This window comes from Buteo buteo, chromosome 27, assembly GCF_964188355.1.
Source record: "Buteo buteo chromosome 27, bButBut1.hap1.1, whole genome shotgun sequence".
Lineage (NCBI taxonomy): Eukaryota > Metazoa > Chordata > Aves > Accipitriformes > Accipitridae > Buteo > Buteo buteo.
This window is the reverse complement of record NC_134197.1, coordinates 8,177,561-8,189,798: the sequence shown is the minus strand read 5'-3', so window position 1 is coordinate 8,189,798 and position 12,238 is coordinate 8,177,561. Positions and strand designations below refer to the sequence as shown.

The window sequence follows — 12,238 nt, the reverse complement described above, 5'->3', positions numbered from 1 at the left end:
GTGCGGTGGGAGGACGAGGGACAGCGGGTGTCCAGTGGAGCGGGAGAGGTTCGCACCGGCCACAGGGTGAAGCTTCTTCCCCGTGGGGACGCTGGACCGGAGGCACAGGCTGCCGGGGGGGGAGGCTGCGCAGCTCGCATCCTCGCCGCTTTCCAGGACCCGAGCGGACCTAAGCCCTCAGCCGCCCGCTCCGACGCCGTTTCCGAGCCGCAGGCCGGCCCGGAGCCCCGCCGGACTGCCCTCCAGCCCCGACCACCGCCCCCCCGCCGCTCCCGTCGGTCCGGCCGCTTCCCCCCGCGCCGCCTCGGCCCCCGGGACCGCGCGGCGTCAGCGCCGGCTGCGGCCAACCAGCGCGCGCGGCGCGAGACCGGCGCCCCCCCCTCCCTCCTCCTCCTCCCCCCCCGCCACGCGCCCGCCCTGCCTATATAAGCCGCGGGCCGGCGGCGAAGGCGGGAGCGGTGTGAGGAGTCTGACGGGACGGGGTGGCGGCGGCGGGACGACCGGCCTCCCGTCAGCCGCGGCGGCCGACTCGGCCCCCCCCCGCCCCGCCGTGTCCCCTCCGGGCCGTCGCCCCCCCTCGCCAGCCGGGATGTTGGCTGCGGTCGCCGGGCTCCTGCTCGCCCTAGCCGCGGGCGGCCGGGGGTCGGCGGCGGGGGACCAGGAGAGCCCGCCGGGGAGCCGCTTCGTGTGCACCTCGCTGCCGCTGGACGCCGCCGGGGCGGGTTGCCCGCTGCCCCCGGTGCCCATGCAGGGCGGCGCGCTGCCCCCCGAGGAGGAGCTGAAAGCCACGGTGCTGCAGCTGCGGGAGACCGTCCTGCAGCAGAAGGAGACCATCGGGAGCCAGCGGGAGGCCATCCGGGAGCTCACCGGTAAGCTGAGCCGGTGCGAGAGCGCCGACGGCAAGTCCGCCACGGGAACGTGGAAGAAGGAGCTGGGCAAGGGCAAGGACACTATGGGCGACCTGCCGCGGGACCCGGCGCAGGTCATCGACCAGCTGAGCCGCACCATGCAGACTCTGAAGGACCGGCTGGAGAGCCTGGAGGTAGGGCCGGGGCGCGGGGTGGGCCAGCCTCCCCGCCCGCCCGCTTAGAAACTTGGAACGACTTAACGTGTAACAGTGGCTTTGGACCGCTGGGTGAACACAGCCAGGGCGCGTAATCTTGACGGAGGTAAATCCAAACCGGCCAAGCCCTGGGAGCGAGTTGCTTCGTTGGCTTGTCTGGTTTTCTTGATTTTTTATCTGCTCGCTTTAATGGTGAAAAACCTGGAGGGCTCCTCTGTGAATGTGTTCTCCCGCTGCGTGGGGGGAGATTATGGTTCTCTTGCTTGTCACCAGCTTAGTTTCTGTATTAATATGTCTAAATCTCTCTTTCTGGGAATGTGACTTTGTGGGGTTTGAGGTATAAAGCTGACGTCTTGGGCAGTAAGACCTTGGCATATGGCGCTGAACAGACCAGTGGTAATGAGGAGATTGTGTTGGGCAGATTGTGAAGATAAGATCATGTATTTAGAGCTGATACAGAATAAAAAGAACCTGATTCTGTATGCCTGTGAATAGAAAGGGGATTTGGTCTAAGCCCACCAATAAGTGATTTCCATGAGGCTTTGGACAGTGCCTGTGGTTGAGTGGCACTCATGGAAATATTTTATAGAGAGTATTCCAACAGGAATTGTGCTGGATGTTGTTTTGCTTTCCACACCCTGAGAGCTACATGCATGTCCTCCTGCTGTCCTCCAAACAGTCAGTGGTGATGTGAGGATGGCGAGCAGCTTCCTAATATTCTGAGAGTTCTAAACACTCTGGGCTGTTTTTCAATTACAGTTTTGAATGATCTGGTAGCGTAACATCCTTTTATTACTGTTGCTGTCTTTCTGAGGCAATTTTTTTTTAGGGTTGTAGAAGAGAAACTCCACTAGAATAAAATGGTAGGTGGAACTGTTGGTTTTGTAGTATCCTTAAAGATACCAGTGTTATCTGAAAGAGTGTGGGGCTTTCTTTTTTTCTTTTTTTTTCTTTTTTTTCAATTTAAATAAAAATACTTTCACTGGCTAAGACTTACAGTTGATCGAAAGAGGATCTGACTTCCTTACTCTGCAAATCAAACCTGAGGAAACTTTCATTTGGTAAATTTGCTTTCAAAGTAGCTTAATTTTTTATTTAAAAAGAAATAGTTTTTCTGTTTACTTACGTTGGCAATGTCGCTTGCAGTAAGTAAAGCAAAAATTGACTAATGTGCCACGTGTACCCATACTAATGGCAGTGCATCAGACCTGGCTCCCTACATTGATTTTATTGAACTTAAATGTATGAAGACTCCTTCATATGAAATGCTGGAAGCCTCTAACAGAAGTGCCCTTTTGTTTCAGGACCTGTTTAGCTACAGTGCTCATAAAAGCACTAAACATGACAAGTGCTAAAAAGCAGTGCTTCCTTTGTACTTGGTGGAGAACTCAGTGATCTTGCTTTCTTCCTTTTGAATCAGGAGCATATCTGCATTTCACAGTTTCTGTTTTAGAAATGACAATTTTCTTTTCCTTCTCATTTCCCCTAAAGCACCAACTCCGAGCCAACGTGTCATATGCAGCACTGCCTAATGACCTCCGAGAGATGCTTCAGCGGAGGCTTGGAGACCTGGAACGCCAACTCCTGAGCAAAGTGGCTGAGCTTGAGGATGAAAAGTCTTTGCTTCATAATGAGACGTCAGCCCATCGGCAGAAGACGGAGACAGCCTTGAACGCATTGCTAGAAAGAGTGTCTGAACTAGAAAAAGGTAATCTGCACAGAATCTAAACGCTTCCCCATGCTGATTAATTTTGTTTACTCCCTCCTTCTAGTGCAGTAGTCTAAATGTGGGCCTTGAGGGTGAGTTAAGGCACTGGACTAAGTAGTAGGTGACAGTGCAAATACTTGGATTCCCTTTTTCCTTTAGTCACAGGCTTCCTTCTTGACAGGTCTCTGTATGGCTTTGGATTTCTGTCTCTTAATTTGGCATATGTGGGTGGTTAAGATGAAACTCTGAGTGTTTGTGGGATGAAAAGATCTATAAGGAGGTAAGTGGAAATAGGAAGAAGCATGATACTGGTGTCAGGTAAATAGCTAGATAATGTCTAAGTAAAGCTGCCTGCCTTTATTTGGACTGAAAATCATATGGGCTAAATGTAATTAGCACAACTGCCTTTGATGTAATGAATGGCATTTTATACCAGAACCATTTCCTGCTGCTTTGGAAGTGTTGCTGGTGGGCTTTTCTTTTGTTGCTGGTTATGACTTTGGGTAACTGCAGATACTTGAATTGTGTCCTATCCCAAGCATATAGCCTTTAGAGTTTACAGTAGATTACACATGGTGCCACTGGGGGACACTCTCTTAATCCTAGTCATTTATTCAGATACTTAGATTAATTATTACTGAGATCTCTATGCTTGAGTAGAGTCTGTTTATTTGAATTACAAATGCCCATGGAAATGAGCCAAAGAACAGAACTATCTTTCTGGATTCACTGTATACACCTACAGAGTGGACTGTGTAGGACTAGAGTACCAGTAAATATCACTGCCCAATCCTTAAATGATTTTCCAAGGTGAATAGGCTCTCTGCTTAAAAGCAGCTTAATGGACATGCTTTCAAAATGGTGCAAACGTACATATCTCTTGAATTTTAAAATGCAACCTAATGGATCCATTTGTGTAATATTGTATCTATTTTTTTCATTTAAAAAGTGTGAAGGAGGGGAAAGGGGAAGGAGGCAGAAGAGATCCTCTATTGGCTCTGTCACTTAGTGTTTTCTGAGAGCAAGATAAAGCCTAAACTGCAACTAAAGTTCTGGAGAATTAGTGGCCTGTTAATGTCTTATGTGGCAAGTATTGCTAGTCCTTGTCTCTGAAAGGTGTGACTCATATCAGCAAGTCATCAGAAAGAGAAGGGGAGTGGTAGGAGAACAAGAATGTGTAATTTAGTTAGGTTAAAAACAGCCTGTTCCCACCTTTATTTTTTTTGTGTGGGGAGAGAGGGCTGTCTTAAGTCTCCAGGGAAGTGAAGAATTTGGGCCAGGAACCAAGACACAGGCTTTCTTTTAGTTGCGTAATTTGCTGTCTATTAACAGTGGAGTTTAGCTGTTCTGTGCCTTTGTTTCCTCTGTCAAATCAAAGTGAGGGTAATAATCAAGAATTTAATGATTTTGTAGATAAAATGCAGACAATATTTGAAGTGAACTGACCTCTTGAAAATAGTATTTGTATTGTGCTTTTATTTTAAATGCCATATTGTTTAGCATCTCTTCCTAGCAACTAACTAGATTGTCATAAGCTCCCCATTGTCCTGAGGCTAAATAAATGGAGGAAAACCCCTAACTTTATAAGGTAACATTATGAACTTTGGATTTTTTTAATCTGTAGTTGTGACAGCTGTCTTCAGTTACCAGTGGGGCAGAAGAGTTTGAAGTTTGTGCAACTGTTGTGATTCCCAAAGTCTTCTGGTAATTCTTTCAATGGTTGTCTCCACTGACAGCAGTAGATAGATGATGCATTAAAAAGCAGGACTGGGTGGAGGAATAATCCTGCAACATTTAAGTGTGTGGGCTTAAATGTGATTCCTAGCTTTGCTGGAGACTTGCTAGACAGGGCACTTGCTATGTCTAAATATATTTTCTCCATCTGAAAAGGGAATAACAATATTTCTTGCCCATCTTGTCCCAAAATAATTCAGATTCTTTAGGAAAAGGATTGTGTTATCCTGTGCATGTGCCCATTGCCCAGAACAGGAGGATCTTGTTATCATTTGAAGTTGTGGATATTTTCAAGTCATGAGAACAAACTGAAAAATATAAAAAAGATGAATATTGTTTGTTCTTTTCCAAACCATTATTGCTTCCTTAAGCTCTTTCACAGAGTGACTAATGCTCTTACAGGAGTATATTTGAGGTTTTTAATATGTGAGATTGGTTGTACCAGCCTAGTGGAGGTTGCTCCACATTAGCCCTAAGACCCTAGGGTTTTTTTGCTTAGAATTTAGAATATTTCATTTTTTGGTCTGGAAGTGCCTCAAGACAGATGCAAGCATCAGACAAGCTTTTTCTTCTTCCACCCCCTCGTTCTGTGAAAAATGCAGTCAAAACACTTCAGTTGCTTCTGAGAATGGGAACTGAGAGAATGCCAATGGTTTAAAAATTCCATATGAGAATTGTGGCAACCTTTTGTGATAACAGCTCTTCATTTGGATTGAAGTGTGAAGTTTGGCAAGGGGATTGAATTTGTTTCAGGAATGTGAGTAAAGGAAATGAGTGGGACTCAGAAGAACAGGTTGCTAAAAGGTTGAGGGTGACACTCTACTACAGAACTGTGGGATTTTATTCTGTGGTACAATGTGGGATTTTTCTCTTCTTAATATTCTAGAAAATTACTTGTAAGCAACTAAATCAGAAATATACACAAACTATATAATACACAGTATTGCAACTTCAGAACGTTTTGGTCTTAAGGGTTCTCAATTTCACAAAAAACTGGAATATCTTGCTGGTTTTTCTCACATCTTTTAGAAAAAACTATTTTCTGCTTTTATATTAAAACAAATGTCTAATGTCTTCATAGTTCATAACTTTATATTGCATTTTTCTTTGGGTCACTTTGGACTTCAGCTTTATGTTTTTGTTCAGATCACCTCCTGATTCATCTATGGGACAGAAATCTGTTCTACTGAATTTAACTCTGCTTTCTGGAATATATCAGCTTTTTCCTATTTCAAATTGGCCATCCAAAATGAGAGCATCGACCTCACTCCTCAGCCTGCTATCTGTAAAACGGGGATGCTGCTGCTAGCTCCCTGTGTAGCAGTAGTAGGAAAAGAAATACTGTTTTTGAAGTGCTATGATGCTTTAATAATGAGCATACCAGAGAATCCAGGTTCAGTAACAGTAAATATCTTTTAAAACAGTTTGAATTGTTTGAAATAGGCAGGCCTCCAGCCATGAACTAAACAATGAAGGAAGAAAATATTTAACAGTCTCTCATTAGTTCTCTGCCATCTATTTTTTTGCTCTAAATGAGCAGGAAAAATAAACTAAGTAATTAGCATGATGTGTATAAAACCGATTTTTCTGTGCTGCAAAATCAACATTCAGTAATACTACTTCAATTTTTTTTTGTGTGTTTACCTCTCTAAAGTGATTAAAATTCCAAAGATTCTCAATATCAATTATTTTGTCTCTTAACCTGAATTACAAATACATTGTTTTGTTTAGTGTTAAAGGTTTTTCTTCCCCAATGTAATTCTAGGTAACAGTGCATTTAAGTCACCTGATGAATTCAAAGTCTCCCTTCCTCTTCGCACAAACTACTTATATGGGAAGATCAAGAAGACTCTGCCAGAGCTGTATGCTTTTACTGTATGCTTGTGGTTGAGATCAAGTGCTTCTCCTGGAATTGGCACTCCATTCTCATATGCTGTTCCTGGGCAGGCTAATGAAATTGTCCTTATAGAATGGGGGAATAATCCAATTGAACTGCTAATTAATGATAAGGTGAGAATTGACTAACTCTTCTTTATTATCTACATAATCAGAATAAGGCCTGAACCCTTGGTACCTCTCTAGTAACTCTTTCATTCTCTCTTGAGAGAAGCCAGCTCTGGGCCTTTGAGATGGTAGCATCTACTTGTCTGTTGTTGTCCATCTATTTGTTGCAAGTTGATAAAAGTACTCGAAACAAAGTGTTGAGACAAAGCAGCATGACATTTAGATCTGTACTTATGCATGTCCTCTGAATTTACAAGCAGATCTTGGCTTCTTGGGTTTTTTATGAAACAGAAGCAGTATTTGAAGCCACGCTACTGCAAAACCTGTGAGATCTAAGCCAGTTGCAGTATTTCTGTCTCTCTAATCCTAGAAGTTCAGATATGTTAAAATGAATTTTGCAGAAGACAGAGAGCAAAAGGCATGTAATTGTGGCTGATTTTGTTATGCTTAGCGACAGAACATCAGTTTAAATACAATTTTTTCAGACTTTAGATACAAAAAGAAACACTTGTCTCACACTACTACATACCACTGATGGTTTCTGGCAAGCTTCAGAATGAGGCTTGCGGAAAGCAAGACCCATTGAAACTTGGCATTAAAACAGATTATAAATACTTCCTTTCTCTCCACCTTCAGTTAGGTTTCCTAGTAACTCCCTGCTCTCTGAGGGATCAGGTGTTTACAGATCTACAACATGACACAGGTGGTTCAGTCATGTGGCTAGTTAAGGACTTTAACAGTCCTAGCATCCTCCCAAATCAGTAAAAGTGAAAAGCTGATTATTTTTAATTGCCTGTGGAAGAGAAGAAAACTTGAGTCTGCTTATCTTTAGCAGTAACTTTTTCTTTGATGTTATGTCAGTACTATTAATGTTCTGTGAGGCTTTTCTTTCTCCTACATCACAGCTACTCCATAGCCCACTGCACTTGTCTTACATTGAGTTGAAAGTTTTCAGATCAAATTCCTAAAGGATCATAATTCCTTATCTGGAGCCCTGCATAACAGTTTCTGCAAGTTTTACTGGAAGCAGGCAGATCTGTTTGTCAGAGTTGTTACTGCAAATGGTCCAGGCAAACCTGAGATTTTAAAAGAAACTCAACATGAGCACTGGATGGAAAGTTAGGACTAAGCACTGAGATTTAAGCAACAAGTGCCACAGTTTAGTATGCAGGATCAGTGGACTGATAGCAGCTTAGACTCTGTTACTTGTTTCACTTGATTCTAGGTGAAACAAAGGCTCACATCTAGAATAAAAAGCATGGCTGTATTCCTGAATACAGGAGAGCTGGGACAAAGTAGAAAGATGTGGACTAACTTCTGCCTCTGAAATTTTTGCTTCTGAGAACAGAGTAAATACTGTCTCTTTTTAAATGTTGTACTTGAACTGGTAGACTTTGTTTGCAACATGCATTGTTCTTTGGTTTTTGTAGGTTGCCCAGCTCCCTCTCTTCATTAGTGATGGAAAATGGCATCATATCTGTATAACATGGACAACCAGAGATGGAATGTGGGAGGCTTTTCAGGATGGAGAGAAGCTTGGCACTGGGGAGAATCTTGCTCCTTGGCACCCAATTAAACCTGGAGGTGTCCTGATCCTGGGTCAGGAACAGGTGAGTGAATGACAGCATGTTCCAGGCTTTAAAAAAAAAAGTTAAATTAAAACTCCCCAAACGAACAGCAGCTGTGGGAAAATTTCTTTGTTAAACACTTGGTCCTATTGTATAGACAGTATCAGAAAGATTAAAACAAAGCAACAAATGCTTAATGCAATCGTACATTGGTATATTTTGTTTCATTTACTAAATATTCAGAATACTCATGTTGCAGCTATTCCTATTCCCACTCTTAATGCTACAGTGTGCAACTTCATCAGTGATCTGAATAATGCCTTAAATTAAATCCTTTGAGCTAGATTGCTGGTAACTAGCAATGTGGCCACTGAAGTTACAGAAAAGGACAGAATGGGCTAGCACTGTTTTATGAGCAGTCAAAAAGGAGCTTGCTGAAAGTCGACCAAGTATAATTGCTTTGATTTGTTTAAACTTTTTTTTTTTTAATTGAAGCCAAATTGACTGTCCCCCTTAGCAGTTTACTGGTTTTCCCCCTTCCTTTCCTCTTTATCCCCAGAATAGTAAGAATGTTAGTCCTCAAGCCCTGGAACAGACCAAGGAAAGTGTGTGTATGGGGGTGAGGGGACCAACAACTATGGGCACTGGAGTGCTTGTGTGTATATCAGGATCTTCTATAATTTGGCCTGCTATGGAGAACTCTGTCCAGACTGAATTCTGCAGCTTTTCAGTATGTAACACATTTTTAGAGTAGCAGTCTGTCACTCATTCAGAATTTGATGTCTACTTTAAAGATGAGTCTGAAGTCAAAGGGACAAACTCTAAATCAGACATTTGGTTTCTCATTAAAGATGTAAATAAATAACTTTCCTAATGCAAATGCTAATAAAGTTTGATTATTAGTACTGCCAACAGAAAGCATTCATGAGGTTAAGGATAAGTCCTTTTTGAATACTGAAAAAAAAACCCAAAGGATTTTGAATCTTGCATTTCTGATTAACATCTCATTAAGCTATTGCCTATGAATTGTGTGGCTCTTATCTTCACATTTTTTTCTACCTGTTCTTTGCATGATTATACATATACTAAAAAGAATACTGTAATGAGTAGCAGGAAATAGCCTTTCTCTGGGACTCCCAGGCTCACAACGGGGCAATGAAAAATTAGTTTTGTCCTGATACTGATTTTAGTAGATACTTATCCATGACATAAGTGACAGAATGGTAAATTCAGAATCCTAACACACTCTGCATAGCAGATGCTCCAGCTCACTATTAAGTGGCTGGCAGCTTTTCTGTAACTCTCATGTCATTTGCCTGTACTATGCTTGGTCCTATGCTATCAGTTTTGTGTTAGTGTGATCACACAAAATGTGATTTCTGTCCTTGAGTAGTGGATGGAGCAAGCAAACACTTTTAGTGTTATGCACCAGTTTGAATTAGTCATTTGGTACAACCAGAAGAAGCCTGTGTATTTAGATCCAAAGATCGCATCTTACAGGCCCTGCAGACAACTGTCAAGGGCTGCAGTTTCAGTTTAATCTATAGCCATAAAGGTTTTGGAGTAATCTTACACATCTATGCAGTTCTTGCTGAAGTTGTCCTGTGCCAAGCTTGCAAAATGGCTCCTAAATTAGCCTTAATATTCAAAGCTGCCTTCCTGCTCTACTGCTTGGGGGCAGGGTTAGTTATGTATAGCCTTTGTGTGATGGTATACAGTCACTACTGCTTGGTTTGAATTGTTTTGGTGCATTTCAGATTGGAACTTTTAACTGTTCCATAGAATATCTTGTTCAAAGTAGCCCTTCTAGAAACTTGAAGTTGTTCGTCTCTATGACCTAGCTCTGCACCTCCTTCTAGCAGTGTGGCTGGGGGGGGAGGGTCTTCAAGTTTGAAGAAGAAAATGTTGAAGTAACCTTCTCATCTAATCCCAACTCTTGTGTGCCTAAAGGACACAGTAGGAGGAAGATTTGATGCAACTCAAGCCTTCGTTGGGGAGATGAGCCAGTTCAATATATGGGACAGGGTCTTAAAAGCTGAAGACATCATGAATATTGCTAACTGCTCTACCAACATGCCTGGCAACATCATACCGTGGGTTGACAACAACGTTGATGTGTTTGGAGGTGCTACTAAATGGCCTGTGGAGACATGTGAAGAGCGTCTGCTAGATTTATAGCTGCAATTGTTTCCCATTCAAGTGCCCCCTTTAGTAGGACAATGTTCTGTGGAATCTAAAGCACTTATTTTTCTCTCTGCCCTTCTCCAATCTTAACTCCTCAAAAGAATAAAAAAAATTGAATAAACTGCCTCAGTGCAAAGATAGCTGCTAGTTTGGGGCATTGAGCCTGACAATGAAAGAAGCACTTCTTGGCTAGAGCAGCCCTTGCTTTCTCATGGCCTGATCCAAAAATTTGCTTTGGCCTGCAGCAGTGTTTTGGTTAGGCCCGAGTTTAGTTCATCAGTCCTGGCAGGGAAGGGGAACAGCCATGCACATGTTAACTACAGTCCTCCTTTTAACAATGTGCAGTGCTGACAAACTGCTAAGACTAACAGGCTACGTGTGAATCCTTCCTTCCAGTCTATCGTCTCCCCTTTGAATTGAAGCCATTCTTTTTTAGCCCTTTTTAAAGAAATCACTTAATCCTTACACTACAGTGGTTATGGTGCAACTATGGGTAGAGCAGAACAGCCACTGTCTGAGTGCAAGGGTCTTGCTTTTTAATTTGCAGATTAGAAATCCTTATTTTACGATAGGGAGGCAATGTATTTGAGACATGCTATTCTAGTTCAATTTGAAGAAATGGGCTGTGTAATCAGCATAGCTCTGTTGAAATAGAGATGCTTCAGGTAAAGGTTCTGTCCCAAAGCCTGTCTTGCTAGCCAGGATCCCAGTGTAGATGGATGGATGAAAGATTGTATTTGTATTTTCTGTAGGCTGAATGTACTGAATTCATAGTGACCTGGCTTGTAAACTTTTCTCTATTGTTTCTCTTGCTTTAGTCAATGTCTTTATTTTTTTAAATATACAAGCTGTGATTAAGTGAATTTCTGTTTTGTTTTGCTTTGAAAGGCCTTTTTATGAGCAAGTGCCAAAGTTCAGTTTCTGCTTGCTGAGAATCGCTCTATATTTTTCCAGCATAAGTCTTCTGCACTGTTTTCTATGTTATTATAATGGTCCTATGTAATATGAAAATGTGCTGTTTTTTCAATTCTTGTTGACTGTCTCTTCTGTAAGCACTGAGCTGACTAATATATTTTTTTTATCATTTTCTCTCAATATTTTCCAAACAATGTTGCTGTTTCCTTGGCATTGATGTGACTACTTGGTTTGTGGCTCGCAGATAAGCAAATGCACTGTACCGGGAAAGAGTTAATTCTTTTGTTATTTAAAAGAAAAAGGATTTAAAGGGGGGGGAGGGGAAATTTATAAAGCTAAATATCATATTTTATTTTTCATATGTTTGAATTGTAAGAATAATATGGTGACAGTCCCATTTGTAGGATAAAGTTACATATTTCCATTAATATGTAGTATGCTGTTCTTAAAAGAAAATTCTTATAATGAACTTTTAATTAAAATGCACTGTAAAATGAGTCTTTTAATTCCTTTATAGTCACACAAGGCACTAAATGTTCTCCTTCATAGCTGCTATGAGTTCAGCTACTGTCTCTCTAGACTGATAGAAGTACAGTCCTGTAAGAGTTATCTTTATTCCCTAAGTGTCTTAAATCACAGTCTTCAACCAAAAGTTGCTTAGGGGGATGTGTATGTGCATGAAACCACCACTGGGGAGAGGGTCTCCACATTTGGATGCGGTGGAGTGTCTGAAGCTTAGGTTCAGACCTGCCTCCTACCACTCATAGATGCTAGTCTATGGCATGGCCTGGGATACAGCAGTTTCATTGGAGTGGGATGGAACCCAGAATATATATTCATATTTATTTTTACAGTTTTGAGAAGCTGAAAGTATGACCCCTTCTGGGTGAAAGTACTGGTTGTAGACAAACCACTGTGAAAAGAACTGTTCAAACGATGAGATGACTTGCTGAAATGCAACAGCAGAGGCACTACACTGGTGCAAGTTGTAAAGTGCAGTGTCCGTGGGGTCTGGTAGTAAACCAAATGCTCTGCTTGGTAAGTTGATAATGTTCTCTGTAA

General features: G+C 42.3%; 1 protein-coding gene across 1 annotated transcript; it reads left to right on the top strand.

Moving 5' to 3' along the window:
* The first annotated feature begins 499 nt into the window (after window positions 1-499).
* NPTX2 (neuronal pentraxin 2) lies at window positions 500-11,657 on the top strand. The gene is made up of 5 exons (XM_075058351.1): window positions 500-1,042; window positions 2,555-2,771; window positions 6,271-6,515; window positions 7,940-8,119; window positions 10,028-11,657. The coding sequence occupies exons 1-5, from the start codon at window positions 590-592 to the stop codon at window positions 10,253-10,255; spliced, it is 1,323 nt and encodes a 440-aa protein (XP_074914452.1). The 5' UTR covers window positions 500-589; the 3' UTR covers window positions 10,256-11,657.
* Window positions 11,658-12,238: the final 581 nt, after the last annotated feature.